Source organism: Salvelinus fontinalis, chromosome 32 (genome assembly GCF_029448725.1).
Source record: "Salvelinus fontinalis isolate EN_2023a chromosome 32, ASM2944872v1, whole genome shotgun sequence".
NCBI classification, from domain to species: Eukaryota; Metazoa; Chordata; class Actinopteri; order Salmoniformes; family Salmonidae; genus Salvelinus; species Salvelinus fontinalis.
Window position 1 is genome coordinate 37419718 of NC_074696.1, and position 20555 is coordinate 37440272.

Below are 20555 nucleotides of genomic sequence, written 5' to 3' on the forward strand. Positions count from 1 at the left end.
ACTTTGACATGAAAGAGGAGAAAAAACATATTATTTCTATAGTATTCTCAGAGGGCTTGTGGTTTGGGAGGATGACACAATTGAGCTATCTCAGGCTAAGGTCTATGGAGCTTTATTTGGCATACTGTATATGACCCATAGAAGTAGGTGCATCGTGTTGGATCTACCTCCATTTGATATTAAATTGTTTTATATCATCACACTGAAAAACACAGCAACAAAATAATACGGCATAGAAATGCAATGGAAAGTACAGTGCACACACACACACACAAACACACACACACACACACACACACACACACACACAAACACACACATACAGAGGAAGGTGGAGTCAAACACTGTTGAGGTAAATCCTACACCCTTTCCTGTAAGAGCGTCAGGATGCAGCCATCTTGTGTCTATCTATCCTCCATCATGAGATGTCCGACACACTGCCACATCATCTAGTTCTAGGAGCCTGTACAGTACATGGTTTTTCATACCCAAACTGCTGTGTGGGATGTTGGACTATTACATTGACACATTATTTGTTTGTTAGCCTACATTATTTTCAGTATTTTTGTGTCACAACGACTTCAGGTGACTGAAAGAACTAGAACAGAGCCAGTGGATACTAGCTGAAACTCTTTGACCATAACTACAGTAACAGGCCTACACAAGTAATCTATGGTCATATTTTCTAATTTTTTTCTCCCCAATTAAAATGTGTTCTGGAATTTTTGCCACTCTCACAGTGTGTTCTGGTATGTGTGTGAAGGGGATAACCAAATCAGGTTCAGTTAGTATATAGCACTTCGTTTGACTTTTGGTTGTCTTTGTAGCTCCGTGGAAAAGTTTCCTCAAGGTACAGATCTAGGATCAGCTTCTCCTCCCCCCTAATCTTAACCATTGTGGGGAAGATTATAAACTGCCCTAAAATCAGCGTTTTTAAGGCAACTTCAGACTAGATATCTAGATATCCCTCTAGTGGTGCGGGGGCTGTGCTTTGGCAAAGTGGGTGGGGTTATGTCCTTCCTGTTTGGCCCTGTCGGGGGGTATCATCGGATGGGGCCACAGTGTCTCCTGACCCCTCCTGTCTCAGCCTCCAGTATTTATGCTGCTGTAGTTTATGTGTCGGGGGGCTAGGGTCAGTCTGTTATATCTGGAGTATTTCTCCTGTCTTATCCAGTGTCCTGTGTGAATTTAAGTATGCTCTCTCTAATTCTCTCCTTCTCTCTTTCTTTCTCTCTCTCGGAGGACCTGAGCCCTAGGACCATGCGTCAGGACTACCGGGCATGATGACTCCTTGCTGTCCCAAGTCCACCTGGCCTTGCTGCTGTTCCAGTTTTAACTGTTCTGCCTGCGGTTATGGAACCCTGACCTGTCCACCGGACGTGCTACCTGTCCCAGACCTGCTGTTTTCAACTCTTAATGATCGGCTATTAAAAACCAACTGACATTTATTCCTGATTATTATTTGACCATGCTGGTCATTTATGAACATTTTGAACATCTTGGCCATGTTCTGTTATAATCTCCACCCGGCACAGCCAGAAGAGGACTGGCCACCCCTCATAGCCTGGTTCCTCTCTAGGTTTCTTCCTAGGTTTTGGCCTTTCTAGGGAAATTTTCCTAGCCGCTGTGCTTCTACACCTGCATTGCTTGCTGTTTGGGGTTTTAGGCTGGGTTTCTGTACAGCACTTCGAGATATTAGCTGATGTACGAAGGGCTATATAAAATAAACTTGATTTGATTTGATTCACCATACTCCGTCACGTAGAAGTTGCCTGTCATCACAAATCTGTGCGTGACATGAAATAGCTCTCTTGAGCTATGTACTGTTCCGTTTGTTGTCCTCAGATTACCTAAATCCTTGTTTCTAAGAAATCATGTGATCTTGACCATTCTGATGAGCGGTGTAGTGTTGGAGCGCCATCTTGTGTTGATTGTGCATTCTGCAATGTGTGCACAAGCTCTCTGAGTTTGGAACTCAATTTCTTTTTCACGTTTTTACATTTGTCCCTCATAAAATCAGTGTACTGATTTAGTTTTACCACGGAGTTTCTTTATTTCTTCAAAACTTCTTCCAGGTCCTAATAGGCCTACTTATAATAATATGGTTATTATGTGCTAAAAGAGACAACCTCGGGCATTTCAACGGTGGCGCGCACAGCAAAAGGCAGCCAGGGAGACATGCATTGAACCAAATACTCTATGCTAATATTGAAATAGAACTGCGACTTTATTCTAAACATTTTGACTTTATTCACGAAATTAAATGTCTAGTTTATGCTTGAAATATTGCCACTTTATTCACGAAATGTAATTTCGACTTTATTCTCGAAGTTGAAATATTGCCACTTTATTCTAGAAATAGTTCAATTTTTTTTAAAGTACTATAGTGCAAAAAAAACCAAACAAGTACCACCTGTCAATGTTAATTTTTTTAAATCTTCACTTGGCCCTAATAGTCTTCCGTAGTTTCTAAACCGTACATACTGGACTATTTTTTTTTTTTACTGTATACGGTGGTGCTTTGTCTATGCCTCGTCTGGCTATGCGCATGTCAGTGTCTGTCTGCAAAATGAAAGTGAAAGTAGAGTTTGCTGTGGGGAGTTACAGTGGAACTCTGAAGACATATTTCTCCATATTTTTTCTCATCCATCAGACTACAGAATAGTCGAGGACACTGTCGAAAACTAACATGACCAATATATCAACAATATTGCAATCCTTCCTTGCCTTTAGTTACTTCATGCACGGTAAATTGGTCAGTTTTTCTTACGGCACATTTGATTTGGTGGTGGATGTGTTACTGGTGGCACAGTTATTGTATCTTCTGTATACCCAATTAACCTTAGGTTGTAGCTAATTACAATAAGTGAAAAAAACTTTATTGAGTTAAAGGGGCAATCAGCAGCTGCTACATCCATTTTTGGACTTATACATTTATGATATGTACCCATTGATTCTTGAAGAATATAATTTATAAATGGATCATGAGCTTAGTTCAAATGTCGTATCCCATCAGAACACAAAATATAATCTAGAGTGGTCGCATTTCTCCAGCCCCATTCTCCTGAAACAGTGGTGGGGAGGTCGCTTTGTTATTGGTTTAACTGCTGATTTAAGAATAGATACTTTGCATAATATATACCTTGTAGAAAATGCACACGGGCAAAACAGCCCTACATAAAGCTGGCATATTCATTTACATGCAGTTGTATAGAGATTTAGAGTTATTTTCACAGTCTTAATGCTAAGCATGTATCATTACTCAATAACTTGTTTCTATTCTGATTGCCTTTTCATACCCATCCTTATTCTACACTAGTCTACATCACTTCACCCATAGAGATACTGTTTTGTTCTATTTAATTCTGTTTTTTCACATACCCACATTGGTTGGCTTCACGTTCACACAACTCCCTCATCCTTCTCTCTTCCAGTCTATCGAGCAAGTTGTCCAGTTCTGGAGTGCTGGTTTGTCCAGGAGAAACCAGGTGGGGGCTTCCATGCTGCTATGAGCCAGGAGAAGTCACTACTTTACATCAATACAGACCCAGACAGTGAAGAAACCAGGTCAAAGCAGGGACCATCTACAGACCATGATAGAGTCTACTACGTCCTCAAACCATCATGGTCACCTAATAATCCCCAGTTTACAATTGGCTCATTCATCCCCCTCCTCTCCCCTGTAACTATTCCCCAGGTCGTTGCTGCAAATGAGAATGTGTTCTCAGTCAACTTACCTGGTAAAATAATGGTAAAATAAAAAAATAAAAAATTGTTCCAATAATTGTTTACAGACAGATTTATTTCACTTATAATTCACTGTATCACATTTCCAGTGGGTCAGAAGTTTACATACACTAAGTTGACTGTGCCTTTAAACAGCTTGGAAAATTCCAGAAAATTATGTCATGGCTTTAGAAGCTTCTGATAGGCTAATTGACATCATTTGAGTCAGTTGGAGGTGTACCGGTAGATGTATTTCAAGGCCTACCTTCAAACTCAGTGCCTCTTTGCTTGACATCATGGAAAAAATCAAAAGAAATCAGCCAAGACCCGTGACAAAAAATTGTGGACCTCAACAAGTTTGGTTCATCCTTGGGAGCAATTTCCAAACACCTGAAGGTACCACGTTCATCTGTACAAACAATAGTACGCAAGTATAAACACAATGGGACCACGCAGCCGTCATACCGCTCAGGAAGGAGACGTGTTCTGTCTCCTAGAGATGAACGTACTTTGGTGCGAAAAGTGCAAATCAATCCCAGAACAACAGCAAAGGACCTTGTGAAGATGCTGGAGGAAACAGGTACAAAAGTATTTATATCCACAGTAAAACGAGTCCTATATCGACATAAGCTGAAAGGCTGCTCAGCAAGGAAGAAGCCACTGCTCTAAAACCGCCATAAAAAAGCCAGACTACGGTTTGCAACTGCATATGGGGACAAAGATCGTACTTTTTGAAGAAATGTCCTCTGGTCTGATGAAACAAAAATAGAACTGTTTGGCCATAATGACGATCATTATGTTTGGAGGAAAAAGGGGGAGGCTTGCAAGCCGAAGAACACCATCCCAACCGTGAAGCACGGGAGTGGCACCATCATGTTGTGGTGAAGCTTTGCTGCAGGAGGTACTGGTGCACTTCACAAAATCGATGGCATCATGAGGAATGAAAATTATGTGGATATATTGAAGCAACATCTCAAGACATCAGTCAGGAAGTTGAAGCTTGGTCGCAAATGGGTCTTCCAAATGGACAATGACCCCAAGCATACTTCCAAAGTTGTGGCAAAATGGCTTAAGGACAACAAAGTCAAGGTATTGGAGTGTCCATCACAAAGCCCTGACCTCAACCCTATGGAAAATTTGTGGGCAGAACTGAAAAAGTGTGTGCAAGCAAGGAAACCTACAAACCTGACTCAGTTATACCAGCTCTGTCAGGAGGAATGGGCCAAAATTCACCCAACTTATTGTGGGAAGCTTGTGGAATGCTACCCGAAATGTTTGACCCAAGTTAAACAATTTAAAGGCAAATACTAAGTGAGTGTATGTAAACTTCTGACCCACTGGTAATGTAATGAAAGAAATAAAAGCTCAAATAAATCCTTCTCTACTATTATTTTGACATTTCACATTCTTAAAATAAAGTGGTGATCCTAACTGCCATAAGACAGGCAATTTTTACTAGGATTAAGTGTCAGGGATTGTGCAACTGAGTTTAAATGTATTTGGTTAAGGTGTATGTAAACTTCCGACTTCAACTGTATTAAATAGGACAATCTCTTTAGAAATTATGCCTGATTTGAGTGACAAACCAGTGGCTGTTACAGGTGCATTCAGTCAGTTTGGTGTGACACCTGTAATTTAAATTATACAAGGCTACAAGAGCGTTGCCATTTTAGGCAGAGCTTTTCAGAAAAAGACATGTTATTTAATTGAAAGGATAACTTCAATAGACAAATCTCCTCCTCTCTCCTCAGACCCAGCAGCTACCCTCTGCAGTTCTTCTCTGCACCCACCAGAAGGCACAGTCCAGAAGCCACAGTGTGAGATCAACCCCTTCATGCCCCAGCCATCCACCGTCCAATGGACAGCCTCACTCACGGACTCTGCCCACAGTCCGATCTACCTGCAAGCCGACTGGTACACTGCTGCCTTGCAGGGCTTTGACGGACAGCTGCGCCTCTCCAATGTCATGCGTGCTCCCACGGCAACCAAGGAACCCAAGGGTATGATTGAAAAGGAATGACATTCTTCTTGAGCAAGGGTTGTAAACGTCAGACAGATTGTCATATATAACCATTACAAGTGATAAAGATGGACTTCTAATCAAAATGACTTACAGTTACCAACACCACAGTGATAATGACTTATTATTAACCATAATTGAAATGAATTTGTCATACACCATGAGGAAGCATAGCAACCTGTGATGTTTATTACCACGTAATGTCACAGGTAATGTAGTATTAAAGTGTAACGTCTCTCTCCTACTCCTCTCTATCAGTGGTGCTCAGTGTGTCCAGTAGAACCTTCATGGTCCGTTCCAGACTCGGGGAACCGGTTGTTCTAGACTGTGGGTTCTGGGTGGATGCCTCTTCTCCTCTCTCTGTCTCTGGCTTCGCCGTGGAGTGGCGCTACCAGTTCAGGGGCGATGGCCGTCTGGTCCTGGCCTACGACGGCAAGAGTGACCGATTTGCAGAGACCCAGGAAGAGGGAGCGGGGCTAGACTTCACGGCTCTGCACGAGACAGGAAATGCATCACTGATCCTGCAGGAAGCTCAAGTGCGCCACTCAGGAACCTACATCTGCACGGTGTACTTGCCCTATCTCTTGGCTCAGGTGGCAGTGGAGCTGGAGATTGTAGGTGAGGAGAGATGAATACGCTTGTTAAGTCGGCCAATACTAAACCATTGTAATGTTTGTTTCAGAACTGTTTGGTAGAATCTCAACCCCTTTGTCTTTACATATTTATTCACTGAAATAACTACTGCAACTCCTTATACAGTACAGTCTTATAATGGTATGTCATGGTCAACTAAATGTCCTTAGATTACATGCCATATGTGTGTATTATCCTATCTTACCTCATTCTCTCCCTCCTCTTTCTCCCTCTATCTCTCGCAGAGCCTCCTTCCCTCTCCATCTTCCCCTCCCCGCTCCCTCTCTCCGTGTCCGGCCAGGTGGTGACAGTGCAGTGCGAGGCGTCAGGATTCTACCCCCTCTCCCTGGAGTTCCGCTGGGTGTTAACAGGGCCGGACGGTAGGGTCAGGCCCCTGGGCCAGGGCAGCGTGACGGGCCACAGACAGGGCCCAGACAGCACCTACAGCCAGACCAGCCGTGTGGAGTTGGACTCAGCCAAGCTGGACCTGGACCGCGGCGGGGAGGTCACCTGTGTGGCTGTCCACCGTGGAGGCACCCGGCGGGCCAGCGTCACCCTCAATATCACTGGTGAGAGAATTTAATCGAGCTGCATTAAGTTTATGGATGTTACCCCTATCCACTGATTCAGAGCCAGATATTTCTATCCCTGTAAAGGCAAAGGTTAGGATTGGGGTAAGGTCATCTGATCCTAGATCTGTGGTTATGGTCAGTGTCTCTAGGCATACTAGTATATTTACTGATATGCAATTATATTGATCTGAAAAGTCAAATATATTTGACTTGATACAACATTCATGCATGCGTATGTCTTAAATTGACTCCCTCTCTCTTCACCCCAATCAGGTGTCAGTGCTTCCTCCATTGAGGACTATATGGCGATGGTTGCTGTGGCCCTGGGGATCTATGGTTTGATCAAGGTCGTCTCCTGGACTTTTAGCTCTGGTAACTACAATCAGTTTGAACTAAGATACACAAAAACTACACTAATGTCACGTAAGATGTTGAAGCCGTAAAGCGACTGTGTCCATCCAAAGAATGAATTTGGATCTGATTTGTCAATCTAATGCTTGTCCTTTTCTTGTCTTTATAGGGTTCGATGATGCTAACGCACAAGAGAAGGTAATTACGCTTTAATAATTGTTGTCAGACATATTTTGTAGTTACATGTAACTACTATGTACAGTGCCTTTGGAAAGTATTCAGACCCCTTGACTTTTTCCACATTTGTTTCCTTTACAGCTATATTCTAAAATGGATACAATTGTTTTTCCCCCTCATCAATCTACACACAATACCCCATAATGACAAAGCGAACATTTTTGCAAATGTATAAAATAAAAAAGAGACATATTATTTTTACATACTGTAAGTATTCAGACTCTTTACTCAGTACTTTGTTGATGGACCTTTGGCAGTGATTACAGCCTTGAGTCTTCTTGGATAGGACGTTACAAGCTTGGCACACCTGTATTTGGGGAGTTCCTCCCATTCTTCTCTGCAAATCCTTTCAAGCTCTGTCAGGTTGGATGGGGAGCGTCACAGCACAGCTATTTTCAGGTCTATCCAGAGATGTTCGATTGGGTTCAAGTCCGGGCTCTGGCTGGGCCACTCAAGGACATTCAGAGACTTGCCCCGAAGCAACTCCTGTGTTGTCTTGGCTGTGTGCTTAGGGTTGTTGTCCTGTTGGAAGGTGAACCTTCGCCCCAGTCTGAGGTCCTCAGCACTCTGGAGCAGGTTTTCATCAAGGATCTCTCTAAACTTTGCTCCATTCATCTTTCCCTCGATCCTGACAAGTATCCCAGTCCCTGCCACTGAAAAACATCCCCACAGCATGATGCTGCCACCACCATGCTTCACTGTAAGGATGGTGCCAGGTTTCCTTCAGACATGATGCTTGGCATTCAGGCCAAAGAGTTCAATCTTGGTTTCATCAGACCAGAGAATCTTGTTTCTCATGGTCTGAGAGTCCCTTAGGTGCCTTTTGGCAAACTCTAAATGGACTGTCATTTGCCTTTTACTGAGGAGTGGCTTCTGTCTGGCCACTCTACCATAAAGGCCTGATTGGTGGAGTGCTGCAGAGATGGTTGTCCTTCTGGAAGGTTCTCCTATCTCCACAGAGGAACTCTGGAGCTCTGTCAGAGTTACCATCGGGTTCTTGGTCACTTCCCTGACGAAGGCCCTTCTTCCCCAATTGCTCAGTTTGGCCAGGCAAGCAGAGGACAGCTCTAGGAAGAGTCTTGGTGGTTCCAAACTTCTTCCATTTAAGAATGATGGAGACCACTTATGTAAATAAGGTATTTCTGTTTTTGATTTTTAATAGATTTGTTACAATTTATAAAAACATGTTTTCGCTTTGTCATTATGGGGTATTGTGTGTAGATTGATGAGGACATTTTTTTATTTAATACATTTTAGAATAAGTCTGTAACGTAACAAAATGTGGAAAAAGGGAAGGGGTCTGAATACATTCCGAATGCACTGTATCTATGTATATTTCCCAACTAACACTGTCTTGCCCAAAAATGTTTTTCTCTCAAGCTGTATCCCTCTAGTTAAAAGTCCACCCCCTGGATTACTATATAATATGATGACATTATCTTTTGTGTATTAGTGAATTTTGAATTCGATCTTTGGATTCCTCCCATTGTCTGTTAGTTTACACACATTGGGCTCATCCTTATCCTCTCTCAATTACAGAAAGTGAAGTAAATGTGGAAACACCTGGGATTTCCAGGTGAGTATGTAATGGAACAAAGATGGAATTTCAGAAATAAATGTGTACAGTTTGTGGAAGGTTGTGGAAGGTGGTACATGGAAATAAGATATTTAGTTTCTGACAGCAGTTGCCAATGAATTTATCTTACAAGAATATGGTAAACAATATTTTCTTTGTAAAACATATTTTAATAGATGACTGATTTAAATATTGACAAATTAAAATACTGTTTTACAACAGTGTGAGAATTAATCTCTCGAAGAAGGGAAAAGGGGGATACCTAGTGTAACGTCCTGACCAGAGTTCTTATGTGTTTTGCTTGTTTAGTGTTGGTCAGGACGTGAGCTGGGTGGGAATTCTATGTTGTGTGTCTAGTTCGTCTGTTTCTGTGTCCAGCCTGATATGGTTCTCAATCAGAGACAGCTGTAAATCGTTGTCCCTGATTGAGAATCATATATAGGTGGCTTGTTTTGTGTTGGGGATTGTGGGTGGTTGTTTCCTGTCTCTGTGTTTGTGGTCTGCACCAGCTAGGACTGTGACTGTTAGTTTGTTTTGTCATTTTGTATAGTGTCTTGTTTTGTGTTAATTAAATCATGGAAAATTACCACGCTGCACATTGGTCCTCAGATCCTTCTCGCCTCTCCTCGTCTGAGGAGGAGGACGACTTAGACTGCCGTTACACCTAGTCAGTTGTACAATTGAATGCATTCAACTGAAATGTGTCTTCTGCATTTAACCCAACCCCTCTGAATCAGAGAGGTGCGGAGGGCTGTCTTAATCGAAATCCAAGTCTTCGGCGCCCGGGGAACAGTGGGTTAACTGCCTTGCTCAGGGGCAGAACAAAAGATTTTTACCTTGTCAGATCGGGGATTCGATCCAGCAACCTTTCGGTTACTGGCCCAATGCTCTAACCACTAGGAGACTAAGAGACTTTTGCATATGAGCGTGTGTACATGTGGATGCAGATAATTTCATGTTGTGTTATTAGTGGTTCTAATTGGTTAATGGACCCTGTATTTAAAGATTGAACCCTATCATTATTTGCTTTCTATGGATTCTGAAGGTAATCTTCAATTCTTTTCAATCTTTTCTTTTTTTTTATCCATGTGTAACTCTGTGTTGTATGTGTCGAACTGCTTTGCTTTATCTTGGCCAGGTCGCAATTGTAAATGAGAACGTGTTCTCAACTTGCCTACCTGGTTAAATAGAGGTGAAATAAAAAAATTGGAATATAGATTTTTTTCATCATGGAAGTGTGTTTATATATTGTTTTCATTTTGTTTGTTTTGGGTAATATTTAATTATATATAGGCTACTGTGAATCGTTTTTTCTTATTGATGTTCCTACCATCACGTCAGAGTTGTTAGATTAATGTGTTGTCAGGAATGAGCAACAACTTTGAGTAAATGAAGACTATTTGTGATGGGATGTAATAAAACCTTTGTTCATCTTCAGGACAGTTTTGCCTGTTTAATTTGTGTTATTGGTCATGTGATAAGTAGATAAGAAGTACTTATCATATGCAAATCCTAGGATCTTTTGACTAGGGGTGCTTCTGCTTCTACACGACTTGACTTGAGGATGTGGAAAATTGCAAGATTATGTTATAATGCTTGTATTGCATTATAATGGTTGTTTTATTCGACAGAATAGAGTATTGTGTGTGTGTTTCATTGAGGATGGGCCTCTATGAGATAGCACTGATGGAGGAGATTTACGATGTCTTTGGGTAATAAAGCCTAAAGAGCATTCCAGAGAACATGAGCTAATGGTTCTGTGCTATACCGTACCAGGGTGAGACGGGTTCCAGTTTGGAGTAGGAGGGCCAGACACTGGTCTTTACAATGAGAACTGTTGACACAGCAGTAACTGTCTGCTATGTTTTATAGATATCTTTCATTGTAACGATCGTCGTAGTGATGAGAAGAGGAGGACCAATGCGCAGCGTGGTAAGTGTCCATATTCGGTTTATTAACTGAACACTAAGAAATACCAAAATAACAACGTGAAATACAAAACGAAAACGAAACAGTCCCGTATGGGGAATAACACAGACACAGGAAACAACCACCCACAAAAGACAAAGAAAAACAGGCTACCTAAATATGGCTCCCAATCAGAGACAACGACTGACACCTGCCTCTGATTGGGAACCATACTAGGCCAAACACAGAAATAGACAACCTAGACATACAACATATAATGTCCACCCACATCACACCCTGACCAAACAAAACATAGAAACATACAAAGCAATCTATGGTCAGGGTGTGACAGTACCCCCCCCCCCCTCCCCCTCTGAAAAGTTGATGTTGAGATGTGCCTGTTACTTGAACTCTGTGAAACATTTATTTGGGCTGCAATTTCTGAGGCTGGTAACTCTAATGAACGTATCCTCTGTGGTGGTCCTCATGAGAGCCAGTTTCATCATAGCGCTTGATGGTTTTTGCGACTGCACTTTCAAAGTTCTTGAAATGTTCTGTTTTGACTGACCTTCATGTCTTAAAGTAATGATGGACTGTAGTTTGTCTTTGCTTATTTGAGCTGTCCTTGCCATAATATGGACTTGATCTTTTACCAAACAGGGCTATCTTCTGTATACCCCCCTACTTTGTCACAGCACAACTGAATGGCACAAAAGCATTAAGAAGGAAAGAAATTCCAAAAATTCACTTTTAAGAAGGTACACCTGTTAATTGAAATGCATTCCAGGTTTTCCTTTTTTGGTTACCACATGATTCCATATGTGTTATTTCATAGTTTTGATGTCTTCACTATTATTCTACAATGTAGAAAATAGTAAAAATAAAGAAAAACCCTTGAATTAGTAGGTGTTCTAAAACTTTTGACCGGTAGTATATATATCAATATATAGAATATATATATATTATTATAATGTTTTATGTTAATGCTATCAATATGTATCTTGTCAGTCTCAGAAACACAAAAAGCTGACCGGCAAATGCAGACAATTTGGACAAAACTCAAGTGAATAGCCAATGATCGACGACGTTACTGAATGACAACCAACCAATGGTAGGCATGAATGTTCTCGAGTTGGGAGAAATTTTGGTGTCGAGCGCGTAAGTTGACTATCATTGTTTTGTCCATAGCTAACCGTCTAACCACTGTCTGAAAACAGTAGCTGTATTATCTACATCTGCATTTCATACATAAAGATAGTCAAAGTATTTGTTTACATGTTGCCTTTGTCACACCTACCATTTTACCCAGAGATGTTGGCGCTTTCCTGACCAGCCAGCTAAAGTTAGCTTGTTGCTAACTAACGGTAGCATGCTAGCTAGCTAGTCAACAGCACACACAACAATGGTTTTTGGAGTGTTGCTGCAATTGAGGTTGACAGTAAACAATCTAGTAAATGTGGTATTTTCCTGATAGGTTTCAATCAGCGCCTTCTCGTTTAATCACGCAATACTTCTCCACTTCAGCTAGTTAACGTTTCGCGCTAAATAATTAGGTTAGCTAGCAAGAATTCCATACGTTTAGCTAGCTAAGTTAGTTAACGTTACTGACTCTGAACTGGTGGTCCGTGTCCAGTCTATTTTCGTTGTAGATAACGTAAGCGTACAAACAATGTTTGTTATATTTGTTGTGATTCGTACTTGTGAAAAAGGACAGGGGTGGAGATTACATTGGATAATGTGTAGCAAGCCCTGGCCTAGCCAGAGCTATCCAGGGGTGTTTGTGACTGCGCCTGATCCTTTGTCATTCTCATATTGTAAAAATGGTTGACCATAAATATAACAAAACGTTGAAGGGCGTAGGCTTTGCATTAGATAGACTCACTAAACCAACAGCTTGTTATTTGAACTACAGTAGGAGTCACTAAACAGAGCAGGATATAGGCCTAGGTTTCAGATGGCATAACAGTGGTATGTTACTTTTGAATTTGCCCAAGGCATCATTTTGACACCATTGTTTTTGCCTTTTCTCAGCAAAGAATAGTCCCTATCTGATGGCGGTTGCCTCAGCAGCAGTGATGGACAGTATTGTAATCCTTGATGATGATGATGAAGAGGAGGAGAGGCCTCAGCCTTCTTCCTCCACCACCTCCTCTAAACTCTCAGCCAATCAGCGTACTCCCCCCAAATTCCAGCAGCCCGCTCCTACTCACATCACCCAATCTCCTTTCGCCACGGTGAAGAAAGAGAGCCACGTTCTTCAAGCAGAGAACCAGAAGCTCTTTACTGAGGTAAGAGGGTACATGGATGGTGGGGATGTTTGGTAAGGTCACACTACAATACATGAGTTGCGCTGCAACACTGGCAAGCAACATTGCTGCTGTGGATTTGAGTCTTTGCTGGCTATTAGTCCATCACAATGTTGTCAGATCACTGAAACCATAACGTGATTGTGCATGATACTCTCAAATTTGGAACTTCTTAATCAGTGTATTTCGAATCCCATAGTGTGTGTAAGCTTCTTTTCCAGGCCCAGCACTAACACACCTGATTTATAACTAATTCACTAACCTTAAGCGCTTGTATTGAGCTGGAACAGTTCCCCCTGGGGCCCCCCGCTCTGGCCCCAACCCCTGTCCCATCCAGTGCAAAGATTGAAGAACACTCCTCTAAACCTCTCTCCCTCATTCACTCCCCTGCCTCGCTTTGTTCAGTTTGTAGAGTACTGCTCGGCCCAAACGCAGGACTGCCCCGAGGTTATGACCTTCCTGCACGCAAAACACTCCAAGGCCTCACCGGACTTTCTGTCCTCGGTGGAGTTCCGCAACACGCTGGGCCGCTGCCTGACGCGCGCCCAGGCCAGCCGCACCAAGACCTTCGTCTACATCAACGAGCTGTGCACCGTCCTCAAACAGCACTCGGACAAGAGGAGGCAGAGTCTCGTGAAGGTGGAGCCTTCCGCTGGGGAGAAGGAGGAGATGGAAGAGGAGGCACCGACAGAGGAGCTACCGTCTACCTCGGGGCAGCAGAAAGAGAAGGAGAAGGAGGAGGAGGACGAGAAGGAGAAGAAGACAAAGAAGGCTTCCCGGAGACAGGTCAGCAGTACCATAGATGGACAGTGTCCATGAGTTCTCTATAGCTTTATCCCCATTCCTTTTCTTTTGAAAGTGTGCACTTGGTGACCCTCAAGGGTTTGAAAGCATCGTATTGGTCTAGATGAAATATACCAGGCATATCTCCATCACTCTCGGTCTCTCAGATTGCGTACCTGGAGAACCTGCTGAAGATGTACAATGATGAGATCCGGCGGCTGCAGGAGAAGGAGCTGAGCGTCAACGAGCTGGAGGAGGAGGACTCCAGCTATATCCAGGAGCACAAGCTAAAACGAAAGGTCAGATCACCAAGGCCAATCGCTCAGTTGGTTGGAGTGTGGTGCTTGTAAAACCAGAGGTTTGTTTGATTCCTGCATGAGCCACATAGTAATACATGTGTAAACTGTACGTGGCTTTGATAGAAGTATCTGCAGAACGACTTTGTTTTTTGAGCCACTGAAAATCTCTCTCTCTCGTATAGATGATGAAGATCTATGATAAGCTCTGTGAGCTGAAGGGCTGCAGCAGTCTGACAGGCCGAGTGATCGAGCAGAGGATCCAATACAAAGGGACACGCTACCCTGAGGTCAACAGAAAGGTAACCAACACGTGACATAATCAACCGACTCATTGTTTATTGACAACCCAATGCTTTTTGACCACTGCTCATTTTGTTAAATAGACTACGGGTGAAAATTAGTTTTATAACCAACCAAAGTATGAGAGAAATCAAGGAAATAAGTATAACTAGGAAATAAATGCATGAAAACATGACGATATACTCTGACCCCTCCCCACCTCCAGATTGAGCGTTTCATCAATAGTCCCGAGGCCCAGCTGAATCCCCCCGACTACACGGACATCCTGCAGCATGTGCGTCGGGCCAACGAGCGCCACGGCCTCAACCTCAGCAGAAGGCAGCTGACCCAGATCTCCCAGGACGCCTTCCGCGAGACTGGAAACCGACTGCAGGAGAGACGCCACCTCGACATGGTCTACAACTTCGGCTCGCACCTCACAGACCTCTACAAACCCGGTAAGAGAATGTAGTATACACACATCTCTACATTCCTGGTTGGAGGTGTGTGTTAGTCTGTCTTTCTGTGTCTGTGTCTAAGAATAAAGAGAATTACACACTAGGGCTGGGAATTGCCAGGGACCTCACGATACGATGTCAAATCAAAGTTTATTTGTCACGTGCGCCGAATACAACAGGTGTAGACCTTACAGTGAAAGGCTTACTTACATTTTTTGCACTATTGGTTAGAGCCTGTATTAGGTGAACAATAGGTAAGTAAAGAAATACAAACAACAGTAAAAGACAGTGAAAAATAACAGTAGCGAGGCTACATACAGACACTGGTTAGTCAGGCTGATTGAGATAGTATGTACATGTAGATATGGTTAAAGTAACTATGCATATATGATGAACAGAGAGTAGCAGTAGTGTAAAAGAGGGGGTGGCGGGACACAATGCAGATAGCCCGGTTAGCCAATGTGCAGGGGCACTGGTTGGTCGGGCCAATGGAGTTAGTATGTACATGAATGTATAGTTAAAGTGACTGTGCATATATGATAAACCGAGAGTAGCAGCAGCATAAAAGAAGGGTTGTGGGGGGGGGCACACAATGCAAATAGTCCGGGTAGCCATTTGATTACCTGTTCAGGAGTCTTATGGCTTGGGGGTAAAAACTGTTGAGAAGCCTTTTTGTCCTAGACTTGGCACTCCGGTACCGTTTGTCATGCGGTAGTAGAGAGAACAGTCTATGGCTGGGGTCTTTGACAATTTTTAGGGCTTCCTCTGACACCCCCTGGTGTAGAGGTCCTGGATGGCAGGCAGCTTAGCCCCAGTGATGTACTGGGCCGTACGCACTACCCTCTGTAGTGCCTTGCGGTCAAAGGCCGGGCAATTGCCAATTTGTTCTTAACTGACTTGCCTAGTTAAATAAAAGTTTTTAAAAAATTACAAAAAATGCATATCAGGTCGAACGTGGAAAACTATTTAGGAAGATTGACTACAAAGTTACTTACTCCCACCCTTTTTCTCCCTCTTTCATTTTGCCCACTCTTACCAGCTACTGACCCTGCCCTGTTGGACCCCACGTTGGCCCGTAAGCTGCGCTCTAACCGGGAGGTGGCTCTCTCCAGCCTGGAGCAGGTCATCTCCAAATACGCCCTGAAGCAGGACGACACGGAGGAGGAGGAGAGGAGTAAACGGATAGAAAGAGACAGGCAGAAGAAAGAGGTAAGAGACCTAGAAGGAGAAAAGTGGTGGGAATTCTGTAATTGTCACCAGTTATTATCAGCCAAAGCTTTTCCACATCTGCTTTAAAAATGATTTTTCCAATAATTGTTTACAGACACATTGAGTTATAAGTGAAATAATCTATCACAATTCGTGTGTCAGAAGTTTACATACACTAAGTTGACTGTGCCTTTAAACAACTTCGAAAATTCCAGAAAATGATGTCATGGCTTTAGAAGCTTCTGATAGGCTAATTAATTGTCATAATTGGAGTCAATTGTGGATGTATTTCAAGGCCTACCTTCAAACTCAGTGCCTCTTTGCTTGACATCATGGGGAAAAAAATTAAAAATCAGCCAAGACCTCCACAAGTCTGGTTCATCCTTGGGAGCAATTTCCGAACGCCTGAAGGTACCACGTTCATCTGTACAAACAATAGTACGCAAGTATAAACACCATGGGACCATGCAGCCGTCATACCGCTCAGGAAGGAGACACATTCTGTCTCCTAGAGATGAACCCTACTTTGGTGCAAAAAGTGCAAATCAATCCCAGAACAACAGCAAAGGACCTTGTGAATATGCAGGAGGAAACAGGTACAAAAGTATCTATATCCACAGTAAAACGAGTCGTATATCGACATAACCTGAAAGGCCGCTCAGCAAGGAGGGAGCCACTGCTCCGAAACCGCCATAAAAAAGCCAGACTACGGTTTGCAACTGCACATGGGGACAAATATCGTACTTTTTGGAGAAATGTCTTCTGGTCTGATGAAACAAAAATAGAATTGTTTGGCCATAATGACCATCATTATGTTTGGAGGAAAAAGGGGGAGGCTTGCAAGTCGAAGAACACCATCCCAACCGTGAAGCACGGGGGTGGCAGCATCATGTTGTGGGGGTGCTTTGCTGCAGGAGGGACTGGTGCACTTCACAAAATAGATGGCATCATGAGGAACGAAAATTAGGTGGATATATTGAAGCAACATCTCAAGACATCAGTCAGGAAGTTAAAGCTTGGTCGCAAATTGGTCTTCCAAATGGACAATGACCCCAAGCATACTTCCAAAATTGTGGCAAAATGGCTTAAAGACAACAAAGTCAAGGTATTGGAGTGGCCATCACAAAGCCCTGACCTCAACCCTATGGAAAATTTGTGGGCAGAACTGAAAAAGTGTGTGCGAGCAAGGAGGTCTACAAACCTGACTCAGTTACACCAGCTCTGTCAGGAGGAATGGGCCAAAATTCACCCAACTTATTGTCTGAAGCTTGTGGAAGGCTACCCAAAACGTTTGACCCAAGTTAAACCAATTTAAAGGCAATGCTACCAAATACTAATTGAGTGTATGTAAACTTCTGACCGTGGGAATGTGATGAAAGAAATCAAATCTGATAATAAATCATTCTCTCTACTATTATTCTGAAATTTCACATTCTTAAAATAAAGTGGTGATCCTAACTGACCTAAGACAGGGATTTTTTACTGGTATTAAATGTCAGGAATTGTGAAAAACTGAGTTTAAATGTATTTGGCTAAGGTGTATGTAAACTTCCGACTTCAACTGTATATAAAGGACTTGTATCACCACTCACTGTCTGTCTGTTCTGTGTGTCAGTCATTGGCGCAGGAGGCCACCACAGCCGATGACAATCCCTTGACGAAGGGAGAGGATGAGGGTGAGGAACAAGCTGAGGAAGAGGATGATGAAGACGATGAGTCGTCTGATCCAGACATCGAGGAAGAGATCCAGGCCAGCAAAGCACAAGCAGGACCAGGTGATGATGATAATTTGCATTTACATAGCACCTTTCTCAAATTCTCTTTTAACATGGTTTGGCCTGGGTTTTGGCGACAACATAGATGGATAAAATAAAAATCTAGTTTCAACTGATTTGAGTTTTATTTTTTTCAGAGGAGGAGGAGGACAACAAGGTAGAGGCAGCAAACGAGAGTGAAACCGAGGTGGATGGGGGGAGTGACGGAGACCAGGACGGAGGAGAGAAAGATGAGAACGCTGAGGACACAGACTCTGTGACGAGAGGAATCAGCCCCGTCTCCCAGGGTGATACCCCGCGGATCTCCTCCTTAGTCGACCAATCCCCCACAGACAGCCCCAGCCAATCAGAGGCGACGGAGGCCGACAAGGGGAACGAATCATTCCATACCAACTTCATAAAGGAAGACGTTGTTTCTTCCAATCACATTTCGGCTGTGTCTGTAAGCACTAGTGTGGAAACTAAGGACTCCTCAGCCTCCCCCATGGCGGCGAATCAGGTCTCTTTGCCTCCGTCACCGGTGCTGATTTCGACCAATGAGGACTCCTGCACGGTCATCACTGAGACGAGGTCAGCAAATTGCAGCCCCAGGCCACCCAGTCCCAAAGACACCTCCAGAGGCAGGAAGAGAAGGAGGAAAGAAGAGGTGGAATCCAGGAAGTTTCACAACGGGGATCTAAGGCACCACAATGGGAGGTGAGTCTAGCACCCACATTTAATTATGTTTAAAAAAAAGTCCATGGAAGATACCTATCCATCTTCAACTGTGGAGACTTGATTAATGAATTGTCTCTCTCTCTCTATCTGCAGTGAGAGTGACATCCCTCTGTACATGGGCGTGGTGACCAGTAGCCTCCTGCAGGCAGACTCCACCAGGGCAGACACTCCCACCCAGGAGATGGTCACCAGTTCCCAGTCCACCCCGCCACCGAAGAAAAACAAGGTGAGAGTAAATGATATCACGACACGGTTTTCCCCACGTATGCTCAGCACACCATACCCTTGCACTGAAACACGTCTCACCCCTCTAAAACCCCTAAACATCTGTCACCTCTGTGTGTCATGCACATGCTCTGCAGCCATGACATGTCACTAAAAACCTTTGTTTGTACAGTATGCAGACCTCTTACCAACGTCCATTTTGTGTCATTCTCAGGTCAACGTGGCCACCCAGTGTGACCCGGACGAAGTGATCGTCCTATCGGACTCGGAATAACGTCTGCCCCCACCGTACTGGGTGTTCACGCTTCCCATTACTAGTCTGAAACCAGGTCTTGTTTATGCTGCACAAACAGATCTGAGACCAGGCTATCCCACTTGACTTCCAAACTAGTGCCTGCTAATGTGAACTCTTGAAAATGTACACATTTTCAGACGGGAGAGGGCAAACCTTTCACTACAGATTTAAACTGGCGACGGACGTGGTAGTTTACCGCCAATGTTTACATTCATATTTATATGCCAATTTTTTTCCCCCCAGTGTCTGGATTGAGCAGGGATTGAGCAGGGAGGGAGCAGCATCACGTCAGGTTATTTTTGTATTTTAGCTGTAAAAATGAGTTCAATTAGATATTATTTGACTTTCTTTTTCTTTTTTTGTTGTCTATTACTTTAGATGGGTGAATGAATGGGTGCCTGTGTTAGTATGCTAGAATGCTGGCAATAGAAGATGAACAAGTTGAACACAGGAGTACTGTAACTTAGATTTATACAAGGCCAATACAGGATCTATACATCAACTTTGTCAGTGCGATCATGGATCATTTGTTGTGCGTTTGGTGTTGCTGTGTACGCAAAGTGACACCTAGTGGCCTGAAGGCCGCTATTTCACCCAAGTAATATGCAATCGCAACTTGTCAATTAAACTAAACTGGCCGTCAGTTTAATTGTGTTCAAGATGCCAAACGAATACAATTAAGCAGATGCGTTGACATAAATGACCAGGTACAGCTTTGCATTACCGTGAACTGTAGAGCGGTGTCCTACTTAATGCAGACATAACCCCCACATTGACTTTGCAGAAATAGGTGTGTTCAGGGTGATGGGCATTGTTGGTGTAGTCCATCTCAGCATGAAGTAAGGAGGTGTTTGGGTTGGTTTGCATCAAAGGAACGTTCAGAACCCCTCTTGCTTGAGACTGGAAATAGTGGTAATGATTAATCAAACTCAATATTTTTCAAATCTCCCTAAGACGCTTTGGTTAGATTCCCTTGTTTTTACCAATTCAATAAGATTACGGGGAGAGGCCGCATAATTGTTATCCAATTTTCCTTTTAGTACACTGAGAAGGGCACATTTCCTTTTAAATAAACTTTGATAACTTAAAGCGGTTTGTGATAAACCTCGTTCGCTGAACGCTCACCAGGTGCTTTGTGGGTAAAGGTTTAAGGTAAAGTAAAACATGAATTGTACATTTGGGAAAC

At 43.1% G+C, this 20555-nt stretch overlaps 2 protein-coding genes across 2 annotated transcripts; both read left to right on the forward strand.

Annotated features, from left to right (window-relative positions):
- Positions 1-2576: 2576 nt before the first annotated feature.
- LOC129831243 (tapasin-like) lies at positions 2577-10552 on the forward strand. The gene is made up of 9 exons (XM_055894426.1): positions 2577-2747; positions 3435-3610; positions 4300-4306; positions 5478-5726; positions 6005-6364; positions 6625-6948; positions 7225-7323; positions 7472-7500; positions 9079-10552. The coding sequence occupies exons 1-9, from the start codon at positions 2690-2692 to the stop codon at positions 9088-9090; spliced, it is 1314 nt and encodes a 437-aa protein (XP_055750401.1). The 5' UTR covers positions 2577-2689; the 3' UTR covers positions 9091-10552.
- A 1569-nt stretch (positions 10553-12121) lies between these two features.
- On the forward strand, positions 12122-20458 carry LOC129831244 (death domain-associated protein 6-like). The gene is made up of 11 exons (XM_055894428.1): positions 12122-12181; positions 13055-13311; positions 13735-14115; positions 14280-14411; positions 14594-14710; positions 14917-15148; positions 16188-16357; positions 17973-18132; positions 18270-18828; positions 18943-19075; positions 19289-20458. Exons 1-11 carry the CDS (start codon positions 12145-12147, stop codon positions 19346-19348), a joined length of 2238 nt encoding a protein of 745 aa, XP_055750403.1. The 5' UTR covers positions 12122-12144; the 3' UTR covers positions 19349-20458.
- Positions 20459-20555: the final 97 nt, after the last annotated feature.

Bases quoted from the DNA above. Each gene is read 5' to 3' on its own strand.
- LOC129831243 (XM_055894426.1), top strand. From the start codon at position 2,690: ATGACCAATATATCAACAATATTGCAATCCTTCCTTGCCTTTAGTTAC. The intron at 2,748-3,434 runs GTAAATTGGTCA...TCTCTCTTCCAG, and splicing joins CTTTAGTTACTTCATGCACG to TCTATCGAGCAAGTTGTCCA. The intron at 6,949-7,224 runs GTGAGAGAATTT...CACCCCAATCAG, and splicing joins CGTCACCCTCAATATCACTG to GTGTCAGTGCTTCCTCCATT.
- LOC129831244 (XM_055894428.1), top strand. From the start codon at position 12,145: ATGTTCTCGAGTTGGGAGAAATTTTGGTGTCGAGCGC. The intron at 15,149-16,187 runs GTAAGAGAATGT...CACTCTTACCAG, and splicing joins CACAGACCTCTACAAACCCG to CTACTGACCCTGCCCTGTTG. The intron at 18,829-18,942 runs GTGAGTCTAGCA...CTCTATCTGCAG, and splicing joins CTAAGGCACCACAATGGGAG to TGAGAGTGACATCCCTCTGT.